Source organism: Battus philenor, unplaced genomic scaffold, assembly GCF_028537555.1.
Source record: "Battus philenor isolate CCGP_79_NKW_IND1 unplaced genomic scaffold, ilBatPhil1.0.hap1 SCAF_13, whole genome shotgun sequence".
NCBI lineage: Eukaryota > Metazoa > Arthropoda > Insecta > Lepidoptera > Papilionidae > Battus > Battus philenor.
In genome coordinates this window covers 1,024,074-1,044,991 of record NW_027181675.1, presented here as the reverse complement: position 1 = coordinate 1,044,991, position 20,918 = coordinate 1,024,074, and the positions used below count along the sequence as shown (strand labels likewise).

The window sequence follows — 20,918 nt, the reverse complement described above, 5'->3', positions numbered from 1 at the left end:
ATTAATAAATAAATAAATGCGATTTGGTTTTTTATTTTTTTTTATTTTCGGTTTGGTCCTGGCTTTATGATCAATTAACGTTTATATAATTGATAAGTATCTCTATAAACTTTTTCGACCATAAACAATAAAATGGCGTCTGGTTTTTTGTGTGTGCGATAAAATTATTGTTTTCATAAAACCAAGATGTGCAGTTGAATGTTAATATTATTGTGTATTTTTTTATAATAAACAACAAAATGGTTTATCGTTGCGCATTAAATAGGCAACAAATTATAAAGAATAAAAAAGATTACGTGCGTGTCACCCTCGGTTGTAGCGTCCTGTACCGCCTTTTTTACTGAGTTGGTTAGTCTTATTTAATGGTGTTGGTCTTATATTACTACTATAAAGTATTTGGTTTGTGTTAATAGTTCTGTACATATATAATTGTTATCGAAAAAGTGTGTTTATGCGGCGTTGTGTTTTTAATGGGTGCGTTTTGCGCTAGTAGTGGTGAAAGCGTACATGTCGGTAATGGTCGAGCTGTCATGAGCGGTGTTTACTATCGGAACGGCGGAGTTGTGTCGGTCTCTTTGTGTTCCGGGACGGTGCAGGACTAATTCGCGAAGATGTGTATGCCGACGCCGAGCAATGTTTCGGGGTTCGGCTACTCGTGGGGCTTCACCAGCTCCGCCGACCTGACCAAGGGCGAGGTGGAGACCCCGAGCAGTCTCAGCTATACTTTGGGAAATACGGTAAGGATAACATAGTCCAACACTAAATAAACATCAATTACGTATAATAAATGATATTTAGTTAAAATTCAGTTTTTAAATTTACATTATTACGAAACTTATAAGAAATTGTATGTTATCTTTTTGTACAAATGTACATAGAGTGAACTACTAAAGTTATTTATTTTAAAGACAGCTAATTTTATGATGACTATTCTTTCTAGTCCTGGGACAAATTAATTTTCTAAAACTAATCTGTAAATATTAACAATTTTTTCTAATAAACTAGGACTAGGATACATATTTTTCAATTTATTTACACCCTTTACAATGTTTATTATATTTATGCCAATAATATAGTTTACCTATTGGATTCTTGTTAAGAAATTAACTGTGTGCTGAAAAATACAGTTATGTTTTAAAAATAAGTTATATAATTATAAAAATTATTCCTATTTGATTTATAATAATCACATTGTCTTTGTGCTAAGAAATATGTGGTTAATACCATAATTTGTAGTTTAAAATCTTTATTGTTATTCTAACTATATTTATACTAGTAATGCATATAAATTGTAATATATTAACAGAAACATTTAATGCATATGATGTAATAGTTTGATTAATTTTGCACCATACAAAATGTCCTATTAATAAATGTCATGCCAAAATAAGATAGGGCAGATCACATTTGACTCTGAAAATTAAATCAATAAAATTGAGCATTTTTGATGTTATTGACATTTAAAATTGTGAATGTACTTTATGGGAGCCTTTGATGTTCAAAGTCAATATAGCTTTTATTATATAAGATCATTACAATCATCTATAATTGTCAGCCTTAAATTAAGCTTATATTAGTAAATTATTTCTATTGCTTTGTATATCTCTTCACTTATTTATTAATACCTTATTGTACACCAAAACTATACAAAATAAAAACTCAAAAGTAATGTAATAAAATAACATGACAAATAAAAAAGAAAATTCATATAGAAGTACAAGGGGTAGTCTTATAGCTTGTGGTGATCTATACCAGACAACCTTTGGATGGAAATGAGAGACATGAAAGAGAGGGCAGTTTAGGGTGTACATAATAAAAAAAATATATTAAAATATACTACATATTTCAGAGTATAAAACTTGCACATTTATGTACACAAACACATGCATTACTATAATAACTAAGACTTTAAAATTTATGCTGCAATGGCCATGATTTTAAAATAAAATTGCATTAATTTTTGTTCCATGTATTTAAAGTAGATAATATATTTTAATGAAACAAATCAAGTTTAAAATAATGTTAACACTATGTTTCAACATTGGCTACGCTTATTTATGGGACACAGTAAATACCTTTGGGCTATTAGCATGTTCCATGCTATTGCAATTTTTGAAGATTTTTCATTCAGGCCGCATGGAAATTTAATTTTTAAAAGTTAAAAAGAGTTGTTTAACACATTCCATGCCATGTGAGGTGTATACAACCCCCTCTGCACTTTCCGAACAGGCCACTTGCAGTTCTCATTTGAAAAACAAAGGATTTATAAACAAATGGATTGTGGGCTCGAAATATATAACTTCACATCATGTATTTTTTCTTATTAATTATAGCTTTGCAGTATTGAAAAATTAAATGCATATGTCTTAACCAATAAACAAATTTAATATGTAGTATAGAATATTGTAAACACTTCTCTGCTATGTTATCATTATATTATTTATTAATGATAAAACCATTAATTTTTAATTTTTGTATATATGTTACATATATTAATTGACAGAAAATGTGCTATGACTTAAACTGATTCAAGCTTGTACAAATAGTCACCTTGTATGCAGTCAAGGTGTACTATGATAAAGCATATTTAGACATAGATTTTGCTAGATTTGCTTTTTGGATACAGAATTATAGAAGTGGCTTCAATGAATGATTTATTACTTCTTCTTATTCACGCACTCTTGAGTGGTCATGGTCATGCTCCAGTCAGTGCTGGTGCTTCTGCTGCTCTTATTAAGCACCATCATGTAGGTTGGTGTTTGGTGGAGTGAGACCATTCATTTACTGACTTATTAATGATAGTGAATGTGTCAATAAGATTGCTTCTTTCGAGTCCTCATTATGGGGTGATATGTTCAAAGAACTTGAGAAATTACTAATAGATAAACTAAAAAGAAACATTTCAGAATGTCTACTTATACATAAATAGGTATAATAGTATGTGTCACCCATTTGAAATTCTGGGTTTTTTTCTATACAAAAGTAATTTACATATTTGGTCAAAATTTATGCTTAATAGAATATCATATTTATGACCAACATGTAGGATGATTGGATTTAGGTAAAGAAGGTCTAAAAAGTGATTGTATAATTAATTTACTGTCAATTAATGTATGGTTCATATATCAAAAGTTTTTTTTTTTTTAATTTATTGTTACATATTCCGGAATAATCACTTCATACATGGTGATTCGGAATTTGTCTCTTCAAAGTTTTTACACAAATTACTAATACCACTATGTTCTAACAATGTTGGATTTCTAAAACTTGTGCAACCTTAAAAAGTAAAGAAAAAATATAAATGTCTCATTTGCCTATTATATCATTTCCAGATTTCCCCGGAGACCACCTTAACGGTGATGTCCCACAAGACCCCACAAGTGCAGGAAAAAGTTGGTACAGTTGCAGTGGCTGTGTCGAACTCTGCAGCGCAGGTGACAAGGGTTGTTGCAACAGGCACTCCCGTGACAGCGCGGAGGATGTTTGTAGTGAATGAGGCCCCCGCGCACACTCTGAACAGGGTCACACAACAAAACCAGACAGCGACAATTCAAAGTGAGTCATTTGTATTACCAAAAGAAATATGAGTCATAGCAACTGTTAATAATGTCCATGAAGTTTTTACAATGGTGTTTGAGAGTTTGTACCCTTTTTTTATTTATTTATAATCAACAAATAATATGCTCTTGGAGAACTTGTTATGGGATTTTATATTCAGTTAGCTTAGTTGGCAATTGTTAGTGACATCAGAAAGCCAGTTGTACAAGATTTAATAGATTCTAGAATCAAATTATGAGCTGAAATGAGCTATAATTTTTTTTTAAATAAAATATGGCTATGGGTTCTAAATACGGTTGGCATTTAAAATTGTCATAGCTTTTACAAATATCCATAGTTATAATAGTTAGAACAATTCATTCCAAAGCTATGTGACATTTTATCAGTATTTTTAAGAAAAGCATTATAATTGAAAGACAAGGAGTTTATACTAAAAGGATATGGACAATTGTATATTAAGAAGTTATTAAGCCTAGAGAAAGGTATTGATTGTAGGTGCCGTTACCTTCAATATGATCAAATCCAGTACCTTCTAATGCGGCACTGTTCTGAGACTGAGTCCATCTGATACACTTAAGTTTCCAGATTCATGACAATTATAAACTAAGCCTCGTATGCTGCACACCATCGCCATTTTATAACCAACCAGTCTAATTGGAAACGAGTTCGGATGGTATAACACAGGAAACGCAAACCCACAATCATATTTAATTGAAGCATTGCTGAAGTTTCTATTCCCAGCACTAGTGGTAGTAGTAATATTGTCCAGGCATTAGGAAGCCAAGCCAAGGTTAGGACCTCTCAGGTGCCCTTGAGTCGGAATAATAGTTAACGTTTTTGAGCCTAGTCACTCCATGAAACATTCACTGAGGCAATCTAAAAATTCAGTGGCCTCTTAATCTGGTACTATAGTAGTATGTAGTGGTCCGAGAAAAAGAAGGAAGAAGGGTATAGCTATTTTAACTTCAATTATGCCAGCAACTCTAATGTTAACTTTATTCAAAGTTTGCAAAATGGTATGTACTATTTCAAATGTACCTTGGTTTATTACCATTACAAAGATTCATGAAACTCTGAATATAATAAGAACTGTGACATCACATCATTGCAAGCATGGAATAATAAAAAAATAAAAGAAGTTACACATATGTAGGAAGACGAGTGTATGGTATTTTTTGAGGGAACAGGTGTAGGGAATATAGTGACCCTATTGTAAAGGTAACATGTGTTGCTAGGAGAGTTAATAAAGGTAGCCTGTACGGCTGCACATGAATGCCAGAGTTTAACTGGACGACAGTCTTGTGTGTCAATCAAACATGAGCACCACAATTGGGATTGTATATATATATATATATATATATATATATATATATATGTATATGTATATATAACCTATATGTTGTGTTAATTATTATTTCAAGTCAGTTTCTATGTCTCATATAATACAGAATAGCCACTAGGGGTATTCCAAATTGTCTCTTGCTAAAGAGAAATAGTAACATTATGTCTACTTAAACATGGTAACACATAATTTTCATTGCATTAAATCTGTTTCCAGCAACGAATCTGGCACCTAAATCGTTTCTAACGCCGATAGGCCCCATCCAGTTGACGGCGGAAGAATGCAACGAGATCCTCATGAAGAGGGCACTGCAAGCGCAGGGCATCGCCACGCCGGTTATCGACGCCTCGCAGCTCAACCACACGCTGCTCAACGGCAGCCTCAAGACCATTACAGAAGCTGCGCAGTCGCAGGCCGAGACCATCCAGACCACCACCGTCCATCAGCACATGCTGCACACCAAGCAGGAGCCTGGCACCACCAACAACTCGCCCAAAGTAAGTCATCTTAGTATTTCACACAATTTTTTATTGAGGGTGATTGTTTATAGATGAAAATCCTCTATAGTAGTGAATGTATATCACATTTACTGCCAATCTCTAAAAACCAATAGTTTCAGAAATAATAAATTATGTAATGATAATATAGTAAGAGAAAGTGTTTTTAAAATTTGGATTATTACAAATTAAATTTAATTACTGTTAACTATCTGTCCCTGCAAACTGTGTAGTGTGAAGTTATTGGCCTGTGACATTCCAAAGTAAAAAAGTATTTAATAGTACATATTTGAGTGATCCCTTTATACAAGTGATTGGAAATACGTGTAAAAGCCTTTTGCTGATAAATTGAGTCTAGCCACAACCCTCAGTCATGAAGTACGTACTGAGAATTGTGAATATTCAACCTTACCACAATTATTACGAAAATAAAAAAAATATTTGGTTTCTCAATAAGCAAATAGGCAGTTTCTCTTTACTTCTTCTAGTAAAAATAATGAAAATAAAGATTCTATGATTTAGTATCTGTACTCAATCAAATCACATCACTTTAGTGCAAATTAAGTATTCAATTATTATAAACTTTAAAAAATCTCTTTATTATGCCATAAATTGAGAATGACATGAAAAAGGAAAATTGTGCAGAAGCTGAAAATTTCATAAAATATACTAATTACTGAAACATTATGCATTGGACAGTGTTTATCAATTGTAAATTTTTTTATATATATTTCATTTAATCAATAAATATTGCGATCCACATTTAATATCTTATATTAATATGTTTCTTCTTTTGAAATGCGTAGGGTCAATAATTTGTATTATAAATTCTGTAGGGATACCTAGTCAATATATATAGCGCCATCTGTGCGCTCGTGTGATTATAAACCTAGTATCACACTGTAACCGTATTAAAGTTTTAATAATAAAATTGTATATACTTATATGGACTGGTATATAGACATGTGAGTAATAACGAGTGGCGATGTTGTGTCCATCCTAAATAGTTGTTTCATTGGCAAGTAGTACAGTGTGGAAGGTTGAGGCGGTGTATTCGCAGACGGAGCTGCTGAGCGGTGCGGTGCTGCTGGGGGGCGCAGCACCCGCGGTCAAGGAGCGCCCATACTCCTGCGACGAATGCGGCAAGTCTTTCCTGCTGAAGCATCATCTCACCACCCACGCCAGGGTTCACACTGGTATGCTACCACGTTTATTGTAAAAAATCAACATATTGATTACACCGTAATTACTATTGCAAGATACCGCATGCAGGCTGATTTCAACTATCCCATTGGAATTGTATAGGTTACGGACGTCAAATGATTGAATTTATGTCATGTCTTGTTTTGTGCCTATGGGCTGGTTTTCAAGCCAACCCATCTCCTCGAGAAATCCCAGCGGACCTAGTTGAAATGATGATGATGAAATTATTTCTGAATATGCAATTCCATAATATGGTCTTTCTTTGAATGAGGAGATACAAGGAAGAATGAATTGATAAAGCTCACGGATGGCCCTGGGCCATAAAGTTTTTGATTGGAGGCCGTAGCCCAGCAAGTGCAGCATAGGACATACTTCTTAAAGTCCTCCGAAGATGCAGAATGCAGGCGAATTCCGACCAGTCTTATTGGAAATCTATTAGGTATGCGTAGGTCCAGCTGTGGATATTTACAGTTTGAAACTATAATAATAATAAATATCATCTCCACTTAAGAATCTAAAGGCTTTAGTCCATGGTTCTGGGTGATATGTGGTCTGCCCACTTACAAATCACTGGGATGTTTCTGTTATATTTGTCTATGGAATTCTATATTCCCTATTTGATCTCATGGAGAAATTCCGAGCATAGCTGTGTCCAAGGTTTATTTACTACATAGTTGGTCTTGATTTTAAGTGATAATGTTTAAGGAAGAATGAAGTATTTTTTGAAATTTATTGGTTATTGAATTCAGTTATTCCAGAGATGGTACTGTGTGTCTTAATATTCAATAACATATTGGCAGTTCACTTCAATTTATGTATTTAATCCTCTCTTTAAATATTGTAATTTTTAGTAATTACATGTGACTGTGTAGGTGAGAGGCCGCATGTGTGTGCGCATTGCGGTAAGGCTTTTGCCCGCAAGCACTGCCTCAACACGCATCTCTTGCTGCACTCTGCTGACCGACCCTACAAGTGCCATGAATGCAAGATGGCTTTCACCCTCAAGCATCACCTCGTCACACACTCCAGGGTAAGCTCTTTACGCTGATAAGTCACCACAATGCTATTTTTTAAACAGTCAATTGAATTAAACGAACTTGTAATATAATTGGAAATGAACTATCATAAGAATAGTTAGGATGATCACCAAAAAAAATATGAATTTGATGTGGGCTCTTCTCAGATGAATTTGGAACCTACAAGGCTATAAGTTGAAGGATGCCATTAGTGGATAAAACTGAAAAAATTTTTGCAATGATTAGACACATTAAAAACAAAATTCAGCTTTTCAAGTTTGGAACTTTTAATGGGACTCTATTAATTGATCACATTTTTTAGTCTATTTCATTTTTGTCTCAACTCTTTTTCGCAAGGTGTTATAGTTATGGAGAAGAATCAGGAAGAAACTCCACAATAACACAACCTTTAAACAAAGTTTTATGAAATTGATTTATAAACACATACTGTCATACAGCCTAAATTAAAATAAAACAATCAAGAGACATTCAGACATTCTATTGAATAATATGCTCATCGTCATTAATGTTATAATGGTAGGTTTCATAACGTTTTGCGGAATTTTGTTAAAAAAAAAATCTAATGTCACGTGGTTTTGGTTTGCAGGTGCACAGCCGCGGGCGGCCGTTCATGTGCGGAGAGTGCGGGCGGGGGTTCCCCCTCAAGCGGCACCTGGTCACGCACAGCAAGTACCACGCGGGCGAACGGCCATACGTCTGCAGCGACTGCGGCGAGAACTTCGCGCAGAAGGTAACCCATCATCTCCACCACCAGCTAACAATAATAATATATTTACTACACACTAGTTACAGATATAGCTATTATTGGCGGGACATATCCCTTGTGCAGCCCCCCCCCCCCCCCCAAGGTGGACTAAGATAGCAGCAGTGGCGTAGCTAGGGGGTGGCGAGCGGGGCGGCCGTACCAGGCACCACAAGCAGGGGGGGCACCAAAGTTGAAAATAATTTTTTTGAATTTTTTTTTTTAATATTTTGAATCAAAAAAATTATATATTAACTACATTCTGTTCTGAATTTTGAAATTATTTAGACTCTTTAGGGAGGGGAGGGGGGGGCACCAATCCCCAATCTGCCCCAGGCCCCAAAAACCATAGCTACGCCACTGGATAGCAAGAAGTTGCTGGATGGGGTAAGACTCATCATCGTGGTGACCTTTGGGAGTGGCCTTTATTGTTCGTACAAGTAAGAGGCGCCCAAGAGTCTGTAGACGTGGCGTTGTTAAACCCCCACTATGTGGAACGACATAGTAAACATTGTAAGTAGTTGTTTGAGCTAGTAGCTCAAGACCAGCCATCGTGACAAACTTTGGGGAAGGCATATGCCTTGCAATGGGCGTCTAACTGCTAATATGCTAATGCAAGAGAAAGTCCTGAGGAAGGATATAGGATTGGCACTGCTAACAAGTTTTGCAGAAGGTGGTCAGTAATGTCCTCTGCATATCATACTACCGCTCTTCGATTGCCAATCCTCTAGCCAAGGTCGGTGATTATGGTATATGTCCCCTTAGATATCTGGAAAGATCTATGTCTTGGAGTGTTCTATAGGTTGAAAGGAGAGAGAGAAGAGAACAAAATTAAGTATCATACAGTTTTATTTACAATAAGTGATGAGTCTAACATGTATTATATTTCCAGGAGCACCTGGTGATGCATAGTCGTTTCCACGGGTCGCTGTCGCCGTTCGTGTGTCCTGACTGCGGGGCCGCCTTCGCGAGGAAGTTCCAGCTAGTGAACCACGGGCGTGCACACGGACGTGTTCCGCACGCCTGCCCCGTCTGCGGGAAGGAGTTCCTGCAGAAACGCACCCTGGTCGCACATATGAAGTTAGTTAAACGAGTTTAATTTAGTTGGTTTTTTTTAAATGGTTTTGCGAAAATCAAACCCTCAATCTTCGATCACAAGTGCCAGATACTGCTGGGGTATCACTGGTCATTGGTCTTGGCAATCTTATGTACATAGTCAATATCTAATGATGGCTGTTACAAAATTCTCTTACTCTACCATTTTGGCAAGCGAGTGAGATAGCAATTCAGTCAATACTGATTATTACAGTCTCTTACATCTTTTACTGTGCCTAAGTATATTTAATGTTTCAAAGTTTAAACACTCTGCTTTAGCTTGCTTTTTAGATTTTCCTTTTGAGTATAATGGAAAAATTTTGTTAAAAATATTAGATATATAGATATTTGATATTAACATATAGATATGAAAAATAAAGCTATGAATATTTTCAGAATCCATACGGCAGAGGGTGTTGTGGCATGCTTCGAATGTGGCGAAGCTTTCAAAAGCAAATCCGAACTCCAGCAGCATTGTAAGATGACGAGGCACTGCCTTAGTACATCGCAGACCCAACAACAGCAACAGCAGCAACAACAGCAGCAGCAGCAACAACAGCAGCAGCAGCAACAACAGCAACAAGTACAGCAACAGCAGCAGCAGCAGCAACAACAACAGCAGCAGCAACAACAGCAACAACAGCAGCAGCAGCAACAACAACAACAACAACAGCAGCAGCAGCAACAACAACAGCAGCAACAAGCTACTGTGATAAAACAAGATGATTTTAAACCGCAAATAGTTCAGGTATACATATTATAAATAAATATATGTATTGCTACCGTTCCCGATATTGATGGCATTTCAAAATTTCTCGTTGTCGGCTATGTACTGTATTGTTTTTAACGCGACAACCTAGGTTGGGCTTTAAGTGTAAAGTATTAAGATTGAATGTCACTTGGCAGAGATATAAATGTTCCAAAAGTTTCTATGTAATGCCGTTTGCTGATAGGTCAATTCATTAAAGGGAATGAACTTTCTGGAACTTAATTCGTTCGACGGTCAGACGTTTTTAAAACGCAATACAAAGCGAATTTGAAAGCAAGATACAATGAACAATTAAAGGAAGGACATCTTAAACGTGAAAAGTGATTAAACAGTCTTAATCACTCTGAAAACATCTTTTATCTGACACCCTGTACTGTACATTGCATTGTTTCAAGCCTCTAATCTATGTACCGGATTGTGTTTACAAAAGAATAAAATTTCCGTTAGAAATTTTGGTCCCATTTCAAAAGCCGGTATCTAAATGGTTACATTATGTATATTTATAGTGCAAGTAATATATTCGTGTACAATTTAAAATGAAAGAACTGAACTGTTGGTAGTGGTCTCCATGCTAGGACATGCCTCCTGCAGATATGTGTGCATTTCAACTTATTACTCTGAAATAGTTTCGTCACTTTGATATTTCTATGTATCTTCTAATGATCATTTCGTTCTTGTAGAGAAATCCTACTCATAAGACTCTATGGCTCGTTCAGTGGCTGCAGTCTTGCTAACGATAATACATTGGTTGTAGACATTCATCTTTAGGCATTGATAGATATAGTAGGAATGTCTTGGTTGCATTTATCCTTTTATAATAATAAATGTGTCTGTTGCAGGTGATCGGTGCTGATGGACAGATATTAACAGAGAAAACGACACCAGGGTATGCATGCCCGGAATGCGGTTCCTGTTTCAATACAAAGGTTCGTGTTCTACAGTTCAGGATTATCACATATAAATGGCATGTGCTACTGTGATCAAAAAGTAAAGTGAAATTGTCATGTAAAACTCCTGAGCATTAGGAAGGCAGGTAAATTTTTTTGTCCTAGTCTAGTTGGACTGTCTATAACATTGGTAAGGATCTGTTTATCAAAAGTAATATCATTTGGTTTGGCCCAAACCACCTTGAAGGGTGTTATATGTTTCAAACGTGTCAAGACCCGTTTGGTGGATGTCATACTGCATTTCATTCTTTGTGACTTTATTGCTAAAAACTTGACTTGACTTGTATATCATTTCGCAACTCAAAAGTAGTCTAGTAAACTCAAAAGACCAATGCAGGGACACCATTTTAATAAGATTAAGGAAATAAAGTCAAATTGAGTATCTTTTGAAAAGCCGGAAGGAAAAAAGACTATTCCAACTGTTTCAATAACTAGACAAAGCGTTATCAAAATTATATTTTATAGGACAGGCATTAATTTGAAGGCGATGAAATTGATTTGTAAGAATAAGTAACTAATTTATATTTTATAAACAAATTCATCTTACTTTTTGATTACAGTATTATATAATAGGTCAAGGAAAAAGGTTGTTCACTTATTGAAATATCAATACAAAATTTATGACTTGAAACAGAGACTCACAAGGTGGAGAGATGATATTGGAAATTGGAGGAAGCCTATGTCCAGCTGTGGACGTCGTAATGCTAAAATGAAGATGATGAAAAATGATTAATTTATATACAAATGTGATGTTAGTTTATACACACATAGCGTTGTCGTATGTAAGTTTATGATTGTATTGCAATATGTATGTGTGTACAGGAGGCTCTGTCGCTGCACCTGCGGCTTCACGCGGGCGACCGCACGTGCGTGACGGACCTGTGCGCGCTCACGGCGGCACTGCAGCCGGGCTTAGTAGCCGCCCACCACGCCACCACGCACAGTAAGTACCCACCACATAAGCACCACTTGCTGATCTGACCCGATACTACCATATCAAAGAACCTTGGTTGGAGATATACCACACTTGTTTAATGGAATCGGGCGTTACCTCGCGGAAGTCCATCCTAAGTAAGAAAAGGACCAATATTTAGCCACTTCCGCACATGCAGTGGTAGTCGTGCAATGAAATGCACCGCCCGCCAGCCCGCTGATAAATGCGTATGCGGCAAACAATGCGAATCACACAACCTCCACCACCAAATTACTCAACACTTGTTTCACCCCTCCACGGAGCATCTTCAGGAGTTATGTTACACCAATTAGTGCCAAGTATTAATCGGTGTACCATAATAACTACTAATACATACCACACTTGATCAGAGAAAGGATTGATTGGTTTATTAATTACGTGGGTAGAACGAAAATCTACATTTAATTGGTCACTGTGTACTTTACTTTCTTATTAGGATCGATATGGTCCGATAAGGGGCGTGGCTAATATAAAAGTCTATTTCTAACTGGTCATTGTGAAGTTATAAAACTAATTGGTTTATTACTTACGTGGGTAGAACAAAAATCTACATTTAATTGGGCACTGTGTACTTTACTTTTTTATTAGGATCGATATGGTCCGATAAGGAGTGTGGCTAATACGAAAGTCTATTTCTAACTGGTCATTGTGAAGTTATATTTCCAATCAGGAGCAATATGATTCTATAGCATGGCTAATACGGAAATCTTAAACTGGTTGTTATGAACTGGATTTTCTAAGTAGGAACAATTTGGTTATAGGGCGTGAATAGTACGAAAGTACATCACCAATTGGTCACTTTGAACTTAACTTTCTTATAAGGAGCCGTCTAAGGAGTTGACTTTTTAAAACAAATGTAATGTACCATATAAAGTCCTTTGAATGTGTCATAAAAGTATAGTCAAAAATCATTAACCGCCTGCGTGATATTATATCCATGCCTCTTACCTAAACAGTTTTAATAATAAATAAAAGAAGTTCAAGTTCACAGTGACCAAATGAAGACTAACTTACGAATGCAGCTATTGGCGGTTGAATATGTAATAGTTTTTACAAAGGGATTGAGTTTAGTTTATTGTACAAGTTTGTTCACAATTACCTAGAGAAAAGAGGTATAACAAGCTTTTCCTTATTTCTATTGCTATTTATATGTACATGGTGATTTTACATATGAATTTTAGTGGTTTTGATCCAAGTAGGGTTAATGTTACACAAATATAACTTATTTAACACAATATAGACTGCAGAGAAATCTGTAAGATGTACAGCGGGCCAAAAGTTTAGAACAAACTTTTATGTTATAAAATCATTATAACTATGTTATTTGTGAAGCAATTTTTGTGAAACTTTTAGTTATTGTATAGTAACATGTATTCTGGGTATTCAGATCGAATTGAAATGTAATGTTGAATTGTCTTTGACACTCAGCTGTTTTTATTTTGTTTTTTTTTTTTCATTTATACAATTTTTTATAGTTTCATCTGTTTGGATTTCATCAATGAGATGGTCTTCTTCGGTCTGCATGAGATAGAATTGAATGATTGGTAATCCTTGTTAGATTCTCGGCAGACCAAGGATGCAAGGCTGTTGATGTAAATACTAACATAGGATATAATGTAATAAAATATGACATCTAAGTATTGGGTGTAGATAAAACTGGTTATTATGTGATCATAACAGATGTGAAATGTCCTTAATGTGTTGTATAATTATTAAATAAATAATTAATTGTTTATTATGTCTCGTTTCAGATCAACCCATCCAGATAATATCCTCGAACCCGAATAATGTAGTACATACGCAGGTAATAGCAACGGTGAGTCCTTTGTTATCGTTAGGTATAGAATATGAAACTTTTTTTTAGGTTTCAAAAAATATTCTAGTTGGTCAAGGTGACCTCTGGATAGTGGGCAAGATTCTTTATTTAATATTCTATATTATAAAGATGAGATTGAATTTAAATAGTTTCATAATAATAAACAAAAGAGTACAATGGGCGGTCTTATCACACAAGGCAATCTCTTACATACAACCATGGTGAAAGTATTAATAATGGGTAGGTTATATGTACAAAACATACATATATACAAATGTACATACAGTATATGCTATATATACTTATAATAAATAATAACATAACTGATTTAGATCGCACTTGCTTCAGAAAGAATAAGGAAACAGAAAGAAAAAGAAATGAATTGACAGATAAATTATCACAGGTCTAGTAAATAGTTCTTAACCCTATTCTTGATAATGTATCTGTAGAGATACATCAGAATTAAAAAAAATAGTTGCATCAATTTGGAACGCAAAATAATCATACGTATGTGTATGTTTAGGTAATTTCTCAATTTTCGAACGCTTGTTCAGTTTATTCTGTTGGCATCCTTGGATCTTAAAAGTCAAGTGGTATGAATAATGTTAAATTAAAAAAAAATTGCCAACTTAAGGATTAAACATTTTGTTATGAATAGGTAGTGACTTTCACGTCTTATATTCAGCGGTTATGAGGTATTTCAAGCCACTGAAACCTGTGCGGTCACCACTCCGCTCTATGTGGAAGACTCTGGTATCTTCAAGTTGTGGGGTTAAATGTTAGGTTCAGGGCCTACTAAGTATTCGCAACTTTAAAGGTCTCATTTATGGTAGAGCAACATTCATACTCAGATAGACGTCACGAGGCACACCGCAGTGCTGTGAGGGAGTCTTGTATCTCCAAGTTATCTAGAATACCTGTCCTGGAGTATGTGTTCATGTTAACTCTGAACTCTAGTTGTGGTATCATGATGATTCAAGACCACATCGATTCATCCTCCGCCACGCTAAGGCTAGTGGGAGTTTAGGGCCTCCACACTAAATAACCGCGACTTCGAAGACTCTGTATATGGTAGAGGATTACCATTCTCCGAGAGACGGTATGAGGTGTAACTCTGTGATGACGGTCTTGTCTCTGAGCGGGATCTATAATCTTCTAACTCCGTTGGACTCTGTCTCTGGAAAGCAGCCTTCTGGATTATAATTGTCCCACAGTAGAAAACCACGACATTCGATAGGACAGGACTTACTATAACTAGAAAGCCTATTTTTGGACTATGACGGCCTCACAGAAAGATGCCATGTCCCTCTGCAATAAGATAGATGATCTATTTAGTTTATCTAGAAAGCTATCTTCTGGCTTAAGACAGTCTCACAGTAGAAGGTCACAGCTCTCAATAGGATAGGACCTAGTTTAACTAAATATCTTTAGAGATTACCAGACCTTTGTGAATGTTCTAGCGTTCCAAAGATATAGAATGAGTAATTTATTTCAAATATATCTTAGTTTCATATGATTAATAAAAAGTGGTAGGTGTTTTAAAGATTGTTTTATTAGTCTGTATATTACATAGTGTAAAAAAAGTAAATATTGCTTCGCCATTTTGTTTATTTAACACATCTGTCACAAAATAGATTTAATCGTTTTCGCAGGACTGAAATTTTTTTTTTTATATTTACACTAGGCAATAAAAAATTTATCACAATTTTGTATATAACTTCCTAGACTTGAATATTCCTGTTACCGGTAACAACTTTACATGCATGTGTGATAATGTTGAATTAATTGTTTTACAGAATCATCATATAACTCCGCCGCGGCCTAAAATACACTTTTGCGCGGACTGCGGTAAAGGCTTCGCGGCCAAGCACGGCTTACTTGCCCACCACAGGAGGTGAATAATCATTGATACTATAAATAAAATTCTCCTGGTCATATCTTGTCTCAACGTGCTGGTTTCCGCAAACAAACAACCCTGGGAAAACTGTAGAAAGAATGAAGAAGAAAGAGACATAATATATGCAAGAAGCGAATGGAAATAAATAGAAGTGTGTGAATAAATTACTAAAAAATGTAGTTCCTGTTCCATACTAGATCGGGGAACGAAAGGTCCCCAATAACGGTGGCCATATATATACATATAAAAAACATCCTTTCATTTGCATCTTTAGTCTAGCCTTGGTAAATGAAAACTTACTAAAAAAAACCTTAAACATGACCGCGATATCGAAGAGGCCCCCTCTTTTCCCATCAGTAATTTTTTTGGAAATATCTTTCCGTAAGATTAAAGATAAAGTTAAAATTGTTTTACTCAACATTAGAACTTTTAATAGGGCTTTTATTGATCGTCAACTTATTATTTTTTAATCTATTTCATTTTTGACTCTACTCTGCTTCGCAAGGTGTTATGGTTGTAGAGAAGAAGCAGAAAGAATGTCCACAATGACATATCTTTTAATAAATTTTAATACACATTTATGCCTAAAAGAAATCAAAATGCAAAATGATCAGGCGTCATTACTGCCATGGATTCCAGTAATAAAGCTAGTTTTTCTGTTAATTTATACAATTGGTTAAATATTTCAGCCAATAGGTGCCCACTGCTGGTATCGTGGTGCCCACGTGAAACAATTTCTAGCTACCTTATCTATGTCGACTGCCCACCTAGTGGCAGTCTTTACATGCCGTGGCACGTGATCCCCAAACAAGTGATTCGTATAGTTTAAATTTAGAAATAAAATGTTTTTTTTTTTTGCACCCTGCATACACACCTAAGGGGCGGTACAGTGGTTTAGGTAGCACTATAGCATTGGTTTTCGTGAATAGAGTGTCGAACCTCGGATTGGATAGATCCAGTCGCTGAAGGACCTCAGAAACGAGATGTCGTTTCTGTGGTCCTTCAGCGACTGGATCTGAAGCTGATGAGCTTGAGTTGTCTTTTATAAAGGTTTCCAGAGAATAGAAGGGTGATAAATAAAATTTTAACTGGCTGGACTAAATCAGCAACTCTAATCAAAAATTAGCTTCGAAAGCATTAGAAATAATAATAATAGAAGTATTACTGTCTACAGCTGTACAAGTCTGAAATGTAATTTTTAAAGTCCTTTGTAAAAAGCCATGTGTAATGAGAGGTTTTGTTTGCAGGCACCCTGACGGAAGTTGCACGCTGCGCACGCACGTGTGCGACCAGTGCGGGAAGGCGTTCTTCCAGAAGAACCACCTCATGCTGCACCAGAGGCAGCACATGGACCTTCCGCCCAGAACCGTGAGTACTCTTAAACATTGCAAGCTTTATATAACACCAATCATCTTGTACAAATGATTCCTGGGTATAAACATGGGCGCCATAAGAAAGTCCTACAACACGATCCCGTAAAAGTATACAGTTACAGTTGAATACAACGACTGACAAAACGTCACATAGGTAGTGTGGAACAGAGATAATGCTCTACGAAGCCGAAATTAGCCGATTGTCTCTTTCCAAACGTCGATGTGCAATATTTATCGCCGGGTACTGTATATTATTTGAACGCACGCCTTCACACAACACTTACCTTTTTTTTATTTTCAATAAAGCTTGCATGCTCCAATTCCGCAATCCTATGTGAAGCTCTCAAAATCTGCCGTAAAAACAAATATTTTTAATTAAATATTACCGAGGCCGTTCGTAAAAAATATCACCAGAACATTCACTTTTTCAAACATCTATTCCTATATTGTTACACCACTTTACAATTTCTGTAAACCCCTCCTGCCACTTCTAGAATTATTAGATCACAAAATCTATACCTCTTTCTCCTGAATAATAAACAGATAACTACGCAACGCAATTTATTATTGTTGTTGTTCAAACGTCGAATATATTTTAAATACTCTGACATATCTACAACCCGTGTTAAAGTATCTAAATGGTGACCTTCTTAGACAAGATGTATTATTTTACAATAATATTTTGGTAATAAAAATAAAAATTTATAGCAACAAAGTACCATTTCTTACATCAAAAGGTTGAAACGATTTTTGGTTTGACAGTCACAAGCACAACAGGCAACGCAGCAAGCGCAGCAACAGGCAGCGCAGCAGGCGGCGCAGCAAGCGGCGCAGCAGGTCGCACAGCAAGTCGCGCAGCAGGTGCAGCAGCAGCAACAACAGCAGCAGCAGCAACAACAACAACAACAACAGCAGCAGCAGCAGCAACAACACCAGCATCAAACCAACCTCGAGATGGATCAAGACCATCAGCAACCCACGCACATACAAGTGGTATGTAACTTTTAATATTGGAAGACACTCAGCAAAGTGTATCTAGAAGTCTAGATCAATATGTTTGTTTGTGTCTTACCTTGATTCTATAGAGAAGGGTATGCATGGAACTTTACTGCGAAATTGAGTCAGAAATGAGAAGATCACTTGTATGAAGTGGCAGTGGACAAGTGTGAGGTTCTCAAGTGGCGACTACGAGTTGGTACACGCGGCGTCTGTATGCCCCCCATAAGGGGGTCTAGCGACATAGTTGAGGTCGAAGGATGTAACTGAATGCGATGCAGCGCAAGACTGGTTATAAAAGTGACCTTTGAGGAAGGTGTATGTCTTATAGTGGATGTTTATCGACTGTTATGATTGTAATTCACTAAAAATACGAATATATAATATTATATTGTAGCAACACTAACAGCCTGCATGGATTACTGCGTGCTATAAAATTAAGAGCATTACTGTTTATATTTAAATATATGTACAAAAATAAAAATACAACCTTCTCCGTCGCACGTATCTCCCATCGCCATAACACAGTTAACAGACCTTTATCACTCCAAAGTGTAGTTTGAGTGAACGGAAACGCGTTTTTGCAATCTTGGGAGCTCTCGAGTCGGAATTCTAACCGAGAAGACCAACCTGAGGTTCTCATGGTTTTTAATGTCACAGTTTTTGAGGTCTCTCTTACTCCCCCTTGCGAGCAAATATCTTGATTTACAATAATAATTCTTTCACATAATCTTTTATGTCTACCATTCGTTCTTCTTTCTTCACTTCATTCATTCATTCATTTTTTATACATATATCATCTATTCTCCTGGATTCTACATTTAAATTTATGAGGCAATGAGAGCATTTGAGTTAGTCAGCCTCTTCACGGAGCTGCCGCCTAAGGCATATAAGAGCTCTGTGATCCGAGCCAGGCTCCCTGGGCTAGTCCACCTTAAAAGACGTTTTGGGCTATGTGTACTCTGCGTTCTGCCCCCCTAGAACTGCAATATACAAATTACATTTGGGCAGGTAATCCAGGTCTTTGATCAGTCACTATGCTTGGCTACTAATAACATATTTGTGTGTGTGCAGGTAACGAACCGGTCGGGGCAGGTGATCGGCAACCAGATCGTGGTGGGGTCGGTGGGGGGCGTGCAGCGGCGCGTGCTCGGCTCGCAGCTGCATATCATCGGTCGCGACGGCAAGCCGCTTGCGCACAAGCCAAGGCACCATAATGCTGGGTAAGTACAAACACACACCACCGCAAACTGTCGCATACAAGCACATGTAACACACACTTGTACAAATCGACACCCATATATAAATATATGCGGATGCACACACGCACATATATATAAATTGTATATATGTAGTTATAGCAATACGGCAACCAGATATAGTAATCACCATTGTATGATGTATATCAGTGGTGTCAAGCTATGTATTATATAACATGCTGATATGATGTATTACATATATAGGCTGTATAATTTTTATATTAATATGATACAAAGATTTTTATTTTAGTATTTACTTAGTTTAGCATGTTTTATTTATTTACACATTGGTACACTATAGGTAATAAATAAAATAATAAAAAACTTCATATAGAGATACAAGAGGTGATCTTATCGCTCGAGGTGATCTCTACCAGACAAACAATGAATGAGAAACATGGAGCATAGAGCAGTTTAGAGTGTATATACATACAGATATATTACTATTCTACTATACACACACTTATATACAAGAATACTTATATACACATATGTATATAAATATTTAAGTGAAAAAGGTATTATATAAATATGAATAAATAACAGATGCTACACAATATTTTACATTTTATTGAAACAAAATTTTACAAAAGTCTCACCTGAAAACATAAAAGACATTTAAAGTTACTTATTATATATATTAACAGAAATAACTTATGATAAATCAATACAGTGACATATGACAGTCCTGTCCAAGAAAACTACAGGAAAGACATGTAGTTTCTTTATATTTATATCAGATTATAATAGCTAGACGTACTTTTGAGAATTTGAAGTAGAAATGAATTTAAAGGATGGGGATAGTAACCAGTATAATAAGTAGTGATGACAAATTGAATGTAATGATGTGTGTTCACCATATGGAAGTGATGAAGGTATGGAGCATCTGTCTGAACTGGGCTTCAATATGATGTGTGTTCGTTGCAGGGACGTGAAGGAGGTAGGCGGGTTGGTGCTGTCAACGGGGCGTAGTGGTCTCATCAAGTACGAGATCTCCATACCTCCAGCGCCCGCCGTGCTGCAGGTGCAACCGCTCGACTGAGTGCCACCGTCCTCGAGCCGCCACCGTCACCACCCGGCTGCTGTCGCTCCGTGATGCCTGAACTGGCCTAACCACTTACCGCATTGCCTGACTGTCTCACAACATGGCCATATATAGCCAACGATAGAGGTTTCTAAGATTTATTTTTACATAATCTATTTTCAAAATTCAGCTGGTACCAATGAACCCCTTCCAATGAATTTGGTAGAATTGTAGTTTTAGACTACATTTCTACCAAATTGCCAAAAATTCTACCAGAAAAATCGTGTTTTATCGTTAGGTCATATTTGTCGACTTGAATATATTATCTGCCTACCTTGATAGGTGTACATCTTAATTCTTCATGGAATCAGTTTTAGTTCCTTAGTCATA

General features: G+C 36.2%; 1 protein-coding gene across 1 annotated transcript; it reads left to right on the top strand.

Moving 5' to 3' along the window:
* Window positions 1-148: 148 nt before the first annotated feature.
* On the top strand, window positions 149-20,713 carry LOC137933174 (zinc finger protein 189-like). The gene is made up of 16 exons (XM_068777000.1): window positions 149-737; window positions 3,333-3,555; window positions 5,117-5,397; window positions 6,443-6,593; window positions 7,473-7,630; window positions 8,224-8,367; window positions 9,272-9,459; window positions 9,871-10,222; window positions 11,083-11,169; window positions 12,013-12,133; window positions 13,915-13,979; window positions 15,776-15,873; window positions 17,124-17,244; window positions 18,012-18,242; window positions 19,320-19,468; window positions 20,432-20,713. Exons 1-16 carry the CDS (start codon window positions 612-614, stop codon window positions 20,544-20,546), a joined length of 2,610 nt encoding a protein of 869 aa, XP_068633101.1. The 5' UTR covers window positions 149-611; the 3' UTR covers window positions 20,547-20,713.
* The last annotated feature ends 205 nt before the right edge of the window (window positions 20,714-20,918 follow it).

Coding starts and splice junctions, on each gene's coding strand:
- LOC137933174 (XM_068777000.1), top strand. CDS start 612: ATGTGTATGCCGACGCCGAGCAATGTTTCGGGGTTCGGCTACTCGTGG. Junction 10,223..11,082: donor TTAAACCGCAAATAGTTCAG/GTATACATATTA, acceptor TGTCTGTTGCAG/GTGATCGGTGCTGATGGACA. Junction 15,874..17,123: donor TTACTTGCCCACCACAGGAG/GTGAATAATCAT, acceptor TTTTGTTTGCAG/GCACCCTGACGGAAGTTGCA.